This window comes from Equus quagga, chromosome 8 (assembly GCF_021613505.1).
Source record: "Equus quagga isolate Etosha38 chromosome 8, UCLA_HA_Equagga_1.0, whole genome shotgun sequence".
Lineage (NCBI taxonomy): Eukaryota > Metazoa > Chordata > Mammalia > Perissodactyla > Equidae > Equus > Equus quagga.
The window spans coordinates 60,847,879-60,864,566 of record NC_060274.1 but is presented as its reverse complement, the minus strand read 5'-3'; the positions used below and the strand labels follow the sequence as shown (position 1 = coordinate 60,864,566).

The window sequence follows — 16,688 nt, the reverse complement described above, 5'->3', positions numbered from 1 at the left end:
GAATTTCAGATACATAAGGGATTTAATTGAGGTAGTTGTGATTGGTTATCTAATAGTTTAATTGTATTTTTTTAAACACCAAATTCTCCTAATTGTATCATAGTTAAATAGGCTATCGTGGAATTAAGGATCTTAAATACATTTAATAAATTTTATTTAAGAATTATTTTCATAATTCTTTTTTTTAATTTTTTAATTTTTTAAGTTTTTACTTTTATAATAAAAAAAAGATTTTTTTCTGCTTTTTCTCCACAAATCCCCCCAGTACATAGCTGTATATTCTAATTGTGGCATGTGGGACATCACCTCAACATGGCCTGGTGAGTGGTGCCATGTCCACACCCAGGATCTGACCCAGCAAAACCCTGGGCCGCTGAAGCAAAGCGTGTGAACTTAACCACTCAGCCATGGGACCGGCCCATCATAATTCTTATATTCTTAAAAACAAAAGCAATTAACCTCAAATTGGGTAGTAATATTAACTAAAGTTAATGTTGTTTTAAATTTAGACCTTTAATTTGTGTGTACTCAGTTACCTAAGTGCAGAGAGTTTGATACAGAGTTTCTGTGTTGATGTAATTGATTTATTTTTACATTATCATTAATAAAAGGAAAGATGTTTTTCAGGCCTTCAACTCAAGCCTTATCATAAACCCTTGCAACATGTTCGTGACTGGCCAGAAATACTTGCTGAATTGACTAATTTGGATCCTCAAAGGGAAACACCACAGCTTTTCCTAAGAAGAGATGTGAGACTTCCTTTGGAAGTTGAAAAAAAGGTTTGCTTGGAAATCTTATTTGTAGTCATTTAAATGTACAGAATCTATTGATTTCCTGTTGTAGGCACTAGAGGCAGAAATTGTGCTCTTCCTGTATAGAGGAATTTTACTTCTGTTGTTCCATTCAATCCTGACATCCCTGTGGTGTACGTGGTAGAGTTTGAGTCAGTCTACTTACAGAGCCCCTGATTGGCTATTCCATTTCCACCTCCATTGTCTTAGAATATAAAAGAAATAAAGAATGGATCGTAAAGAGAATTTGCAAGCAGAGAAGAGACAGATTATACAGAAAATTTTAGAATAGCTTTAAAGGAAGTGTAGTGTCAAAGATAAACTTAATAAAGGGCTAATCAGTTGTGTAAATTTCAAAGGAACAAAGAGATATGTTGGTCTGGAGGGAAAACAGAAAAAACATTCTGGGTAGAAAAGATTGTATTTGCAAAAAGGACATAAAAAGTTATTCTCAACAGTCAGTTAGTAGTTGTTCTCAACTCAAGCAAAGAATCATATAGACAGTAACAAATGAGAATAGAATTTACATTTCATAGAAGGATCTGTTCCAAACAAGTATGTTTGGATTTTAGTTACTGTAAATGTTAGAGGAGAGGTGAGATAATGACATCTGAAGGCTGAATGGACAAAGAAGAAACCCAAGGGAGATATTACAAGTTAGACTAGGTATGAGAATCCAAATACAGTGGTAGCTGTGAAAATTGGGAGGGGAGTCGGGGGGAGTTCCAAGATCTCATAACTTTGGTGAAGAAAAATACCTAATGCATTTCCTGATTCTTTATTCAAGGAAATATTAAACAGACAAGGTTAAGCAAATTTCAGTGCATGAAAATGTCAGTGACCATGTCCAAACTTGGTAAATGTTTTCTGTCTGACTATTCATATTGTCCCTCTAATATTATGAAACTAAAGATAGATATGATCCTCTCAGTCAGATACGTTGGGAGTTATATAAAAATTTGTATGAAATTTACCAAAAACTAAGATCTTGGTTATTCATAGAAAATGTATTAGAATCACGTAAATAGAATGAAGGAGAAAAAACCTCACAATTATCTCAATTGACACAGAAAAGGCATTTGACAAAATTCAATACCTTTCCATGATAAAACTCTCAGAAAACTAGAAATAGACAGAAACTTCCTCAATATGATAAATGGCGTTTATGAAAAACCATTTTTCATAAATTGTACTTGATGGTGCCATTGTACTTGATGGTGAAAGACTGAAAGCTTTCCTTCTAAGATCTGGAACAAGACAAGGATGCCTGCTTTTACCACTGCTATTTAATATACTACTGGAAGCTCTAGCCAGAGCAATTAGACCAAAAAAAAAAAAAAAGAAAAGAAAGAACAAAAGAAATAAACGGCATCCAAATTGAAAAGGAAAAAATAAAACTATCTTTGTTCACAAATGACATAATCTTATATGTATAAGAAATCCCAAAGAATCCACAAGAAAGCTGCTAGAGCTCATAAATGGGTTTAGCAAAGTTGCAGAGTATAAGGTTAAAATACAAAAATCAGTTGTTTCTAAACTAGAAACAAACAATCCCAAAAAGGAAATTAAGAAATGCATTAAAATAGCGTCTAAAAGCATAAAATACCTAGGAATAAATTTAACAAAAGAGGTGCAAGACTTGTACATTGAAAACTGCAAAAACATTACTGAGAGAAATTAAAGACCTAAGTAACTGGAAAGACATCCCATGTTCAGGGATAAGTTAATATTGTTAAGATGTCAGTACTAAAAAAGTGATCTGCCAATTCAATGCAATCCCTAACAAAATTCCAACAGTCTTTTTTGCACAAATGGAAAGGGCAATCCTCAGATTCATATGGAATTGCAAAGGGCCTTGAATAGCCAAAACAATCTTGAAAAAGAAGAACAAAGTTGAGGGATACACATTTCCCCATTTCCAAACTTACTGCAAAGCTACAGTAATGAAAACAATGTGGTACTGGCATAAGATAGACATATAGACCAACAAAATAGAATTGAGAGTCCTGAAATAAACCCATGTATCTATGGCCAGTTGCTTTTTGACAAAGGTTTCAAGTCCATCCAGTGAAGAAAGAATATAGTTGTCCCTCAATATTCACAGGGGATTAGTTCCAGGACCCCTCCACAGATACCAAAATCTGAGGATACTCAAGTCCATATCTAGTGTCTTCAAAAGATGGTACATGAAATTGGACCCTGATCTCACAACATATACAGAAATTAACTCAATGTATCAATAGCCTTAATGTAGGAGCTAAAATCATAAAAGTCTTACAAGAAAACATATGGGTAAATCTTCATCACCCTAGATTTGGCAGTGGATGTTTATATATGACACCAAAAACATAAGAATAAAAAAAAATAGATAAATTGAACTTCATCAAAATTAAAAACATTTGTAAATCAAAGAACATGATCAAGAAAGTGAAAAGACAACCTATAGAATGGCAGAAAATATTTGCAAATCATATAAGGGTTTACTACCCAAAATATATAAAGAACTCCTGCAACTTAACAACAAAAAGACAACCCAGTTAAATTGGGCAAAGAATTTGAATCACATTTCTCCAGTGAAGATATACAAATGGCCAACAAGTACATGAAAAGATGCTCAACATCAGTAGTCATTAGGGAAAAGCACATCAAAACTTGAGAAACCGCTTCACACCTACTAGGATGACTGTAATAATAAAAATTTATAAAGGAAAATGACGAGTATTGGTGAGAATGTAGAGAAATAGGAACTCTTGTACATTGCAAGGTAGGAGTTTAAAGTGATGCAACCACTGTGGAAAACAGTTTACTGGTTGTTCAAAAAAACTAAACATAGAATTAGCCTATGATCCAGCAGTTCCATGCCTTGGTATATACCTACAGAATTGAAAACAAGAAGTCGAACAGATACCTGTATGCCGTTGTTCATAGCAGCATTATTCATAATAGCCAAAAAAGTGAAAACAAACTAAGTGTCCATCAGCAGATGAATGGATAAACAAAATGTAGGATATACATACGATGGAATATTATTCAGCCATAAAAAGGAATTAAGTTCTGATACATGCCATAACATGAATGAAAACATGCTAAGTGAAATAAGCCAGACACAAAAAGGCAAATACTGTATGATTCTACTTATATTAAATATCTAGAACAGGCAAATTCGTAAAGACAGAGTAGATTAGTGGTTACCACAGGTGCGGCGGCAGAGAGAGAATGAGGAGTTATTGCTTAATGGTTATAGAAGTTCTGTTTGGGTGATGCAAAAGTTGTGGAAATAATGGTGGTGGTTGCACAACATTGTGAACGTAATTAATGCCACTGAACTGTATGTTTAAAAATGGTTAAAATCGCAAATTTTTTGTTAAGTGTATTTTATCACAGTTTTAAAAAATGTACTAGGTTCATGAAATCTGCAAATAATTTGTGTTCTCAGTCTGTCTTCCTTCTCTGCCTTCTCTACCTCAAGTAGTATTTTAAAAGTTGGCTAGTAGAGAAAAAGCAATAATGATATTGCTTGGACAATAAATTGCATAATTATAAGTATTGTAAAGTGGGCTTACGTGATAAAGAAGCAAGGCTTAGTAAGTACTTAAGGTAAATCAGAATATCATGATAGTCTGATAAAGTAGTGTTCTTTCACTCATTATGTAATTAAGAAATTCCTATTTGTACTGTCTGAGAAATAGAAAAATTGCATTTATTGGTTGGCATCATTCTTTTAGGATGAAAATAGCCTGATTTCATTAAAAAATAACAATTGTTGACGACTATTCACTGAACATACTATTAGGAAGTATAACTATTCTCAGATTCTTCAAATTCACTGTCAATTTTTTTTTAGAAAAATAGGTGTTCTTTCATTCTTTTTCCCAATATTTTATTTTGAAAAATTGAAAACCCATAGGAAGCTTGAAAAAGTAGTAAAATTCATACCATACACCATTCATTAAATTTGCTAATTGTTAACATTTTGCTACATTTGTTCCACCTTCTCTTTGTCAACCATTTAAAAGTGAGCTGCAGACATCGTGGCGCTTCATCCCTACCTATTTGACATGCACCTCTTAAGAACAAGGATTTAGCTACATACTACAGTACCATTTCCAACCTAATAAAATTAATATTTTCATAATAACATCTAATATCAGATCCATATTCAGATTTCCTTCAAGTGCTTCAAAGTCTTTTGTAGCTCCCATCTGTAGGATGTAGTCAAGGTTCATGCTTTGCATTTGATCTCTTTAGTCTCTTAATCTAGAACAATCCCCTCATCTTTTTTTTTCCCTAGGAAGTCCTATTTCTGTTTTTTTATATCATATGGAGTATTATAAGATTATTTTAGTTAGTATGTCAAAATAACTTTTACCATAAAGAATTTGGATCATTGTGGATTATATTTAGAAATACTTTAAGTATTCATTCAGAAACTCTATAATTGGTGATTTTTTTCCAAGTAGAAATATATTCTATAGGCTAGCATTTTTCAAACTTTGTTAATCTTACCACGTGAAGTGAAACTTTAAAGTTTTTAAAACTTAAAAAAAAACCTTATGCTCTCCTTTAATGTTATTTGGAGGTGCAAAGTATTTTTAGTCAAATAAAAAATGTTTTAAAATAAGCTTTTTTTAAATTACATGTGCCCTTTTGGGAATTGATACACTTTTATCTTCTTTGAGGTTCACTACTATATTGTATGAAGCATAGATAATAGAAAAATGTTTGAGGAATATAAAGAATTCAGGTAAAATTGTACTAGAAATTATCCATATCCATAAACTGATGATAATTTTATTAGACTGTAAACCAGAGGTTAGCAAACCATGGCCTATTGCCATATCTGACCTGTTGCCTATTTTTGTATATCCTGTAAGTTATTAATGGTTGAAAAAGTTCTAAAGAACCATATTTCATGTCATGAAAATTTTGTGAAATTCAAGTTTCAGTATCCATATATAAAGTTTTAGTAGAACAACACTACACCCATTTGTTGATGTATTGTCTGTGGCTGCATTTGCGCTACAATAGCAGAGTTGAGTAGTTGTAACAGAGACTGAATGGCTCACAAAGCTTAAAGTAATACTATCTGATCCTTAATAGAAAAAAATTTGTCAATCCCTGCTCTAAAACAATAACAGTTCATTTCTATATAAATATGTAGCTTTTGCTTTTCCATGTTAGATAATGACAAGTTGTACATTTGTAACAGGAAATTGTAGCCTAATAACCACATTATACTTTTTCTTTTAAGATTGAAGACCCACTAGCTATTCTTATTCTCTTCGACGAAGCCAGATATAATTTATTGAAGGGCTTTTATACAGCTCCTGATGCCAAACTAATAACATTGGCAAGTCTACTGTTGCAAATAGTTTATGGAAATTATGAGAGTAAGAAACACAAGCAAGGTTTCCTAAAGTAAGTATTTAATATAATGCATGGTCTTGTGCTATGTTCAAGATTTAGTTTAACCAAGAAAGTTTAGAAATATGTTATTAAGAAATACTTATACATTGGTTTGGAATTAAATAATATAAGACATGGAATGAGAAAAGAAAAAAAAAACTATGGCAAAGCATTCTTTAAGTTATACTCTCTCCAAAATTCTTTTTCTTATATTTGACTGTAGTTTGACATACCTTATACTTTTAAAGTTTCTCTTTCTTAACTATTTGTTTAAATAAGTTCACTAAAACCTGGCCCGAATAAGTAGAAAAATGTTATTTGTAAGGCAGATGCATTTAAGAATCCCACCACAAAAACTAGTTTCATGTTTCATGTTGAAAGAAAACACTGAAATTTATTTTTTGTGGTTTTCAATTTTCAAAAATATTTTGTGATTATTGAAAGAAGAAATATTTCTCTAAGTAGAGCATTGTTAGCATTGTGGCTTTTTGCTTTAAATTTTTAGAGTTCTCTGATATTTTACAACCTAGTATTTTTCAGCTAAAAATCATGTTACCTTAAAGCCATTTGTGTCTAAATGATTATATTACTTTAGCTACTAAAGATGATTGTTTTAAAAGATGTCGGCATGTTTGCTTACAGTGAAGAAAATCTAAAATCTATTGTACCTGTTACCAAATTGAAAAGTAAGGCACCTCACTGGACAAACCGAATACTTCATGAATACAAGGTAAGCTATTTCATAGAAATACAAAGACATTTTATAGGCTTGTTGAAATTGTGTTGCTATGATTAATATTTTAAACATAGGTACATTAAATATATAGTCTTGAAATTAAAAATGGTTATTTTAGTTCACACATAGCTGAAACAAAGTAGCAAGATATTTTTATTTTTAATAATGTAGAATCTTTTGCTGCAGACCTTCTATATGCTGGATATTATGGTAAGGGCTAGAGATTTTAAAAATATGAAATAATACACTATTTCTGTCCAAGAGGCACTTAAAAAACTTAATAGAATAGACAGTATTTTTAGCCCTTGATATTTCTTTTATATAAGATCTCAAAATTAAAATTGCTCTTGAGATAATGTCACACAATTTTATTCTTCTTTGGGGGCAGCCTTGATTTTAAAAACTGCCTAGTTGACCTATTTGGACTGTCAAAGGTATGTTCTCCTTTCACATCTCTATTTTACTTTGTTTTTAGAATCTTAGTACAAGTGAGGGTGTCAGTAAAGAAATGCATCACCTTCAGCGCATGTTCTTACAGAATTGTTGGGAAATTCCTACATACGGAGCAGCTTTTTTCACAGGACAGATATTTACAAAGGCAAGCCCCAGCAATCATAAAGTCATCCCTGTGTATGTAGGAGTGAATATAAAAGGACTTCATCTCCTAAACATGGAAACTAAGGTAGATTTTCAGCTTTTCCTCTGGTTTTTGACCAGTCACATTATGTAATATCTAAATAATGGTACCAACCTACATGAAAAATCTAGAAATGGCCTATATACAAAAGTATTCGTTGCAGTTTCATTTATAATAGCAGTGGATGGGGGGCAAAAACTAAATGGTTATCAGTAGGGAGTTAACATATTAATTATAATACATTTCTACATTGAAATACCTTGCAGCCATACAAAAGAATGAAGAATATTTTTGTGTAGAATGATCTCCCAAGGTATATGTAGTGAAAAAGCAAAGTGCCGAACCATATATAACATACTACCATTTGTATAAAAATGAGAAGTTATTCCAAGAAAACGAAAACACTAAAAAAGATATATACACCACCATGATTATTGCAGCAGTATTTACAATAGCCAAGACACGGAAAGAACCTAAGTGTCCATCAGTGGATGAATGGATAAAGATTCTCTGTGTATATATATGCAATGGAATATTGTTCGGCCATAAAAAAGAAGGAAATCTTGCCATTTGCAACAAGGATGGACCCTGAGGGCATTATTCTAAGTAGTATAAGTTAGACAGAGAAAAACAAATGCCATGTAATCTCACTTATATGTAGAATCTTTAAAAAGAAACAAAAAAACTAAGCTCATAGATACAGAGAACAGATTGGTGATTGCCAGAGGCAGAGAGTAGGGGGTGGGTGAAATGGGTGAAGGGGGTCAAAAGGTACAAACTTCCAGTTATAAAATAAATAAGTCCTGGGGATGTAATGTACAGTATGGTGACTATAGTTAATAATACTGTATTGCATATTTGAAAGTTACTAAGAGAGTAGATCTTACAGTTCCTCATCACACACAACACTTTCTTAACTATGTATGGTGACAGATGTTAACTAGAGACTTATTGTGGTGATCATTTTGCAGCGTATACAAATAGTGAATCATCATGTTGTACACCTGAAACTAATGTAATGTTATATGTTAAAATATACCTCAGTGAAAAAATAGAGGTGAGTGAAGACTGTATTTACATAAATAGGTATTGCTTGTGTATGCATAAAATGTCTCTTGAAGCCCTTAGAGAAGGGAAATAGGTAACTGGGAACAGAGTAGGAAGGAGACTTTTCATATATACCATTTTACAACTTAAAAACAATTTTAACTGTGATTATATTACTTACTTTAAAAATCAATTCGAGGGACTGGCCCCGTGGCTGAGTGGTTAAGTCCGTGCGCTCCGCTGCAGGCGGCCCAGTGTTTCGTTGGTTCGAATCCTGGGCACGGACATGGCACTGCTCATCAAACCACGCTGAGGCAGCGTCCCACATGCTACAACTAGAAGGACCCACAACGAAGAATATACAACTATGTACTGGGGGGCTTTGGGGAGAAAAAGGGAAAAAAAAAAAAAAGAAAAAAAATCAATTCGATTTAAATGAAAAAAATGCAAATATACAATAAATAGCTGACACAAAGGCTTCATTTTGAAAATTAGAATTAGTTACAAGAACCTTTTGGGGGGCAGGATGAAGTGTGGAAGGGATTGTGAATACCCATTAGAATACTTCAGAACTTTTCAGTCAGAGGCTTGTTACTGTGTTGTACTCCTTTTTCTAATCAAAGTCACTATAATATAAAATATGGGGTTATCAATTATTTTTAGCATATCTAGCACATTTTACAGGGTAAACAGCTTTCTAGTTTGTAATAAGCTAATAAAAAATCAAATCTATTTTGTTCATTCAGATTTGTCAAGAATAAACCATTTTCCAAATCACTTAAAGTAACTAAGCTTTTGCATTTAAAAAGGGATTTTAGATTAGGAAATTTCATCATAAGCTTAATTTTTGGGGGGGAGGGGTAAGGAAGATTGGCTCTGACCTAACGTCTGCTGCCAATCCTCCTCTTTTTGCTTGAGGAAGATAGTTGCTAACATCTGTGCCAAACTTCCTCTGTTTGATGTGGGATGCTGCCACAGTGTGGGTTGACGAGCAGTACTAGGTCCACACCCGGGATCTGAACCTGCCAACCCCAGGCCATCAAAGCAGAGCATGCGAACTTAATCACTATGCCACCGGGCCAGCCCCATAAGCCTAGTTATTATTTTCATCATTTTTAGAGGTCTTTATGAAAGTATTCCTGTTGCAGGTTTGACATTTCATGACACCTCAGGATCCTCCTTAGGGGCCACAGTTGTTTTACCATGCTGTTAGATATGCCTGTTAATGGAGATAGAGAATGTATAGGAACATAGGGCTGAATAGGGACTGACTTCACTAATTGACTTGAAACTTGATTTTTTTTTCTTTTTAAAGATTGGCACCTGAGCCAACAACTGTTGACAATCTTCTTTTTGTTTTTTGCCCTGCTTTTTCTCCCCACATACCCCCCAGTACATAGTTGTATATTCTAGTTGTGGGTCCTGCTAGTTGTGGCATATGGGATGCTGCCTCAGCGTGGCCTAATGAGTGGCACCACGTCCGCACCCAGGATCCAAACCGGCGAAACCCTGGGCCGCTGAAGCAGAGCACACAAACTTAACCAGTCGGCCACGGGGTCGGCCCCATGGAACTTGATTTTTTGAAGTCTCTGTTGTCAGCTTGCTTTGGGTCGTTTTCTTACTATTTTCTATTTAAAGTATTTCACACTCACAAGATAGGCTACTTCTTATTAGCTTGTAAACACTTTTCTGTTTCTGTTGTACTAAGTTTCTTAAAGGAAATGAAGGAGAAGTTCTCACCATTTTAAGAAATTTTTCCTCTGTTGTTTCAGAGCATTTTATACCTTTATCTGCAAATCTTTCTTCATTGAACTGAATGGTGCTGCTGTGGGTATAACACTGAGCCATTTTTCTAAACTAAATTTTATGTCTGACTTTTGGTAGCATTCCAAGTTTAGACAACAATAAAAAGTTTTATGTAATATTCAAATGATGGTTCAAAATCTCATAACATTTCATATTATGAATAACATTCTAGTCCAGGAATTAAGTAAGTGAGGTAGCAGTAACAGGTAGAGGATGATAACAATATTGTTAGTTAATGGTGTGCTTTTTCAGGATAAGATGTTCAATTTCTAGAAATAGAAATAAAAATGCTATCTTCAGATATATAAAAAGGTGATTGAACCCAAGGGTAATGATAGTTTTTGTCCGTATATTCATTATCTTGTGCTCTGTAAGCCACTGATAAATTTATAGCACCTGTGAAAAGCTCTAAGATGATTACATTTTTGGATCATCAGAGATGGGAACAATCAGCTTGTCCTCAGTTGTCTTAGATTCACCAGGATCTGTTAGGGTTGAATTTGACAAGCTTGCTTAAATAAACATCTTCATCTGCCAAAATACCTTCATTTGCATTTAAAACTCTACATGGTATATATTAGCCTCAGAGATTAGTCTCAGGTAAAGCCATAGAATACAGCTGTGTTTTTTTTTTTTCAATTACTTCTATCTTCTGTATTTTGTTTCTATTTGAAATAATGAAAGTTACCCATCAGAAAATATAGCTCAGCCAATTTCATATGCTCATCAGAGACTTGTCTGTTCTACTTACACACAATGTAGACAGTTCTGAATAGATAAATGTGCTGTGTTGTGGTTCATTGTTTTACTATAGTGAGAGTATTGCAGTCTTCATAATTGAACTGTACTTGTTGATGTATCTTCAACCTTACGGTAACACTGCCACATCTAGGCAATAGATTACTCTTTGCTGATATCAGTTCATGTTGACCATAATGCCCTTCTGAAATAAAACTGGTTATTTAAATACCCACATAGTGCCATTCTTCGTGACCATTTGTCAACATCACTATTTCTCGTCTCTCCTGGTCAGCTGTATGCTGCTTCTGACTCTGATTTTCCGTTTTCTGCTTTCAACTCTCTCTGCCATTTCTCTTGTGTTTTTTGACTTCCCGCATTAAGCACCTTGCCCTTTGTAGGTTTTACCTTCTAATGAGAGCTCCTTTTTCCTTCTGGAGCAGATTGATCTCTCAAAACCACCAGGTAAACTCTTTGGCTTTTCAGCTCCATTCAGCTGTTTTCATTATTATAGATTTCTCAAGAATTCCTTCCTCTGTGCATATTGTCCTATAACAATAAAATCTTTATTTTTAACTTATGGCCTCTACTTTTGTGGGTAATTTGGCCTCCGTGTAATTGAGAAGTTGCTGTTACTACACATGTATTTTTTCTGTATATTAAACTGTTTTGAGGCCATATTAATAGACTATTTCTTGCCTCTTGATTAATCAAATTTGAAGTGACTGATCCAAAAGATAGGCAGTGTAAGGTATTAATGATATCTTGACTCAGTGTTTCAGTGTGTACCTTGGTAAGTAGCTCTTTTAGCATATCCTCTTTACTGAATTTTATTTTACAATATAAATATAACTAGCTATTTTTATTTTTATTTTTTTAAAGATTTTTTTTTTTTTCCTTTTTCTCCCCAAAGACCCCTGGTACATAGTTGTATATTCTTCGTTGTGGGTCCTTCTAGTTGTGGTATGTGGAACGCTGCCTCAGCGTGGTTTGATGAGCAGTGCCATGTCCACGCCCAGGATTCGAACCAACGAAACAGTGGGCCGCCTGCAGCGGAGCGCACGAACTTAACCACTTGGCCACCAGGCCAGCCCCAACTAGCTATTTTTAAACAAGATGTTATTAGTTTCCCATTATACATGATATACAATCATGTGAATTAATTATAGTGTGTCATTTACAGAACCTCACTTAAAAAATGCCCTAAACCTTTATCTTTTGGGTTTATCCTTAGTTTATTATTTATAATCAATATGTTAAGAATTGCTAGTCATAGAAAGCTAATATTTTCTAAACATACATATTTTAAAGGATAGCATGAACACTTTCTTTGTATATATGTTTACAAAGAATATATTTTTAGGGCAAGAAAATACAAGTTACTGCTAGGAAAGAATTACTTAAAAAATAATCAAAAGGATATATTGAATGTGTACTTAAATATACCATTATGTTAGAGAAGTATAGGAATAGGTTACTCTAGCATTGTTTTTTAAATAGTTCTGTTGAATTTATGAAGGATATATTATTAATTTTTTTAATTCTGCTTATTTTTACAGTAAGTATATCAGTGTACTTATTTTCAGTGAGATGAAATTGCCTAAGTCAACATATTACCCCTATTACATAAATTTCAGATCTGAAAGTCCTATGTGAATATTCAAAAGGTATTGAATAAAGTAAAAGGAATTGTTTTTAACATGGTGAAAGTAAAAACTTGTAGTACATTTACGTTTTCTTGAAAGTCACTCATAGAATGGGCATCGTTTTACTCCCAGCTTTAACTGAAATATAATTGACATATAACATCATGTAAGTTTAAGGTGTACAATGCGTTGATTGGATACACTTATATATATTGCAAAATGATTACCACCATGGCGTTAACTAACACCTCCATCCATCACATCACATAATTACCATTTCTTTTTTGTGGTGAGAATATTTAAGATCTACTCTCTTAGCAACTTTCAAGTATATAATACAGTATTATTAACTGTAATCCTCATGCTGTGCGTTAGATCCTCAGAACTTACTCATCTTACAGCTGAAAGTTTGTACTCTTTGACCAGCGTTTCCTTGATTTTCTCCACCCACCAGCCCCTGAGTTTGGCTTAAAAAGATTCCACATATAAGTGATGTCCTATAGTATTTGCCTTTCTTTGTCTGACTTATTTCACTTAGCATAATGCCCTCAAGGTCCATCCATGTTGTCACAAATGGCAGGATTTCCTTATTTCTCATGGCTAAATATTTGTCTGTGTGTGTGTGTATACATATATACACATACACATCATAAAATGAGTATCTTTAAAAATTTTTGTCACTCTGATAAAAAGAATATCATTGCTTAAGGTGGTCTCCTGAGAGTCTACCATATATGTGGCTCTGTACTGTGGGCTTTGTGAGGTTAGTGTGGGCGCTTTGATTAAGTTTTATTCTAACATTCAAAATTATTATGTTTAGACGTGACTAGGTAAATGTGGATAGTAAGATAAGATAGGTGTTGTTTTTAATATATATTTCAATATAATGATTTCTAATTATGTTGCAGGCTTTACTTCTCAGCCTTAAGTATGGTTGTTTTATGTGGCAATTGGGAGATGCTGATACGTGTTTTCAGATCCACAGTATGGAAAATAAAATGAGCTTTATAGTACACACAAAACAGGTAAGTAATTATCAATTATTCTGGACTTCTAATAATGAAGTACTGTATTAGTAAAGTTATTTCTTTTTAAAAATATGGCAATCCATTTTACTTAAAGGAAAACCTCTAATAGTACATGAAATTGAAATAGTTAAGACCAAGGAAAAAAGGCCTTTCCTAAGCAAACAAAGCCAGAAACTTTATTTATTTATTTATTTAAGATTTTATTTTTTTCCTTTTTCTCCCCAAAGCCCCCCGGTACATAGTTGTATATTCTTCGTTGTGGGTCCTTCTAGTTGTGGCACGTGGAACGCTGCCTCAGCGTGGCTTGATGAGCAGTGCCATGTCCGTGCTCAGGATTCGAACCAACGAAACACTGGGTAGCCTGCAGCGGAGCGCGCGAACTTAACCACTCGGCCACGGGGCCAGCCCCAAAGCCAGAAACTTTAGAAATTATCTGAATAATTTATTTCAGTCTTATAACAATGAAACTCTTTTTTTCTACCATTTCCTTTAATTCTGGTCAGTATTCCTATCTCTTCTATCAAGGTATTAGGTAGTCCTTTACCTCTTCTTGACCAGTTTCTAATCTGAGCCACTAGTTGCATCCAGCAGGTTGCTTCTTAAATCCCTTCAAAAGCCTGAGTAAATACCCTCTATTCTTGATAAGCTGCCTCCTGAGGAGAAAGTTCCTTTTCAAATAGATAGGGAACTACCCACTGTCATGTATGTCGTTTATACATTCTTACATGTTTCACATTTATTGTTGACATATATTTTACTTTGTAGGCTGGCCTCGTGATAAAACTGTTAATCAAGCTAAATGGACAGTTAATGCCCACTTGAAAGAAATTCACGAGAGGAAAGCAGCTGATCCTTAAGCCACCACAGTCTGTGATGCAGATTTTTTCCATGAAAGATTTCTTAAACTATTACTTTTAACAAGGCATTTAGTCTCTTGTAATATATGTGTATACAATTGCATTGTACAGAATCTGTACTTATGTTTGGTGTGTAATATACCAATTAGTTTTGTATAATATCCTCATAAGCTATTCTAATTTTTCAGAGAAACACAGAAAAAGGTGTAGATTGATAGTCTGTATAATATTAGACAAAATAGTAAGCTTTATAAAAAGTTATTTTTGGTAAATGGTAAATAATTTAGAGTGGAATGTGATGAAATTAAAATATAGCTTTGCTATGACTTTGTGTGTCATTTCAAAATATACTGAAAGTCAACATGATTTGAATAAAGAAAATATGTTTTCTACTTAACCCATATATAATACTATTATTTAAAACAGTTTTCTATAATCTACGAATATTTCTGAATATGTTTTTAAAAGACTTAGTTAAAATGTATATCTGGTATAAGCCAGTATTTCTCAAAGTGTAGTTTTTGAACCCCCTGTATCATAATTACCTGGGTGCTTCTTAAAAACAAGGATTTCAGAGACTCATTCTAGACAAGTTCATTCACTCTCTGAAAGTAGCAAGGCCTGGGAATCTTCTAAAGTTTTGTTTTGTTTTCTGTTGAAATAATTCCAGACCCAATAGTGAATTTGGATTCTTAAAATTAAGTAAATTACACAAAACTGTGTGGCACACAAACGCGTACATACATAGACACACAGATTAAGTGACAATCTCTGGATATTAGTAGTTGCATTTATTAAGTTTTTATGAGTTGGCTTAATAATTTATTTATATTACCTTTACATTGTAGGAAGTAGATCACTAAATATTTGGTGGTTTCATTTAGGGGAGTACTGGTAGCATATATGAGGAGCTAACCTGCTTAATCTGCTATTTAATAAACTTAGAAATTAATCTTTCCAAGCTGATAGATTGATGTGTTCTAAGTAAATTCAGAGATACAATAGTCATATTTAAAGTTATCCTACAGATTGCAGGTAATTTTTATATATCATCATCTACACGTTAACTTCTGCTTATTTTTAATGGTGCTCTGCCTGAGCCTTATTAAAATTAAGATTATGTGATTAAGTAAGTTTGATGAGAAAGCCTGATTTATCTTTAATTCTGTGCTAAACGCTTTTTTTTTTTTTTTTTGCTGAGGAAGATTCGCCCTGAGCTAACATCTGTGCCAGTCTCCCTCTGTTTTGTATGTGGGTCACCACGACAGCATGGCTGCCAACAAACAGTGTACGTCCATGCCCGGGATCTGAACCTGGGCCACTGAAATGGAGCACACTGAACTTAACCACTAGACCATGGGGCCAGCCCCCTGTGCTAGACACTTTTGGTTCTATGTAGAGAATGTACTGTTCAGTTTCATCCATTCCAATGGCCTCAGCTGTTTCCAAATACCCTGTTGACTTCCAAACCTAAAACTTCATCTTCAACCTCTCTTCTGAAGTCTAGATCTCACTTTCCAATTTCCTGCTATTTCAGCTCCACAGTGGCCTACACAAGGAACTTCAGTTTCATTATAGCTGGAAACAGAATTTGTTTTGTCTCCTTGTTTTGTTCTTCCCTTATACTTGTGTTCTCTGTTTGGTTAATAACATCATCAAATTGCATCCAGTTGCTTGGCCCGGGATTCTTGGAGTGGTCTTTAACTTCTCCCTCTTTAATCACCCTACTCATGCCATTCGTGGAGTTCTGGCAAATGTCTGTGAGTCCTGTCCCATTCCCTTCCTCCCTGTTTGCACTGTAGCCACCCTAGTTCAAGTCCTCACCATCGATTCCCGGTCTTGTTGGAGCTGCTTCCCCTGGCCTCCCTGACTCAGGCTCTGCTCCCTGCCCACCTACCTGCCACACTGGTGCCACGTTAGCCTTTCTCATAGATCTCATTATTTTGTTACCTCGGAAAACCTCCTCGCTACATGTAGAATTTAATTCCAGTTCCTT

The 16,688-nt window shown here is 34.1% G+C and overlaps 1 protein-coding gene across 2 annotated transcripts in view; it reads left to right on the top strand.

Moving 5' to 3' along the window:
• The window catches only part of KRIT1 (KRIT1 ankyrin repeat containing), a 37,341-nt gene extending 21,461 nt beyond the window's left edge, over positions 1-15,880 (top strand). For both annotated transcript variants that reach the window (XM_046670105.1, XM_046670106.1), the window contains exons 12-17: positions 628-779; positions 6,043-6,209; positions 6,840-6,927; positions 7,409-7,615; positions 13,716-13,832; positions 14,601-15,880. In XM_046670105.1, the coding sequence (XP_046526061.1) occupies positions 628-779; positions 6,043-6,209; positions 6,840-6,927; positions 7,409-7,615; positions 13,716-13,832; positions 14,601-14,657 (788 nt within the window). In that variant the 3' untranslated portion in view covers positions 14,658-15,880. The remainder of the gene's footprint in view (positions 1-627; positions 780-6,042; positions 6,210-6,839; positions 6,928-7,408; positions 7,616-13,715; positions 13,833-14,600) is intronic.
• Positions 15,881-16,688: the final 808 nt, after the last annotated feature.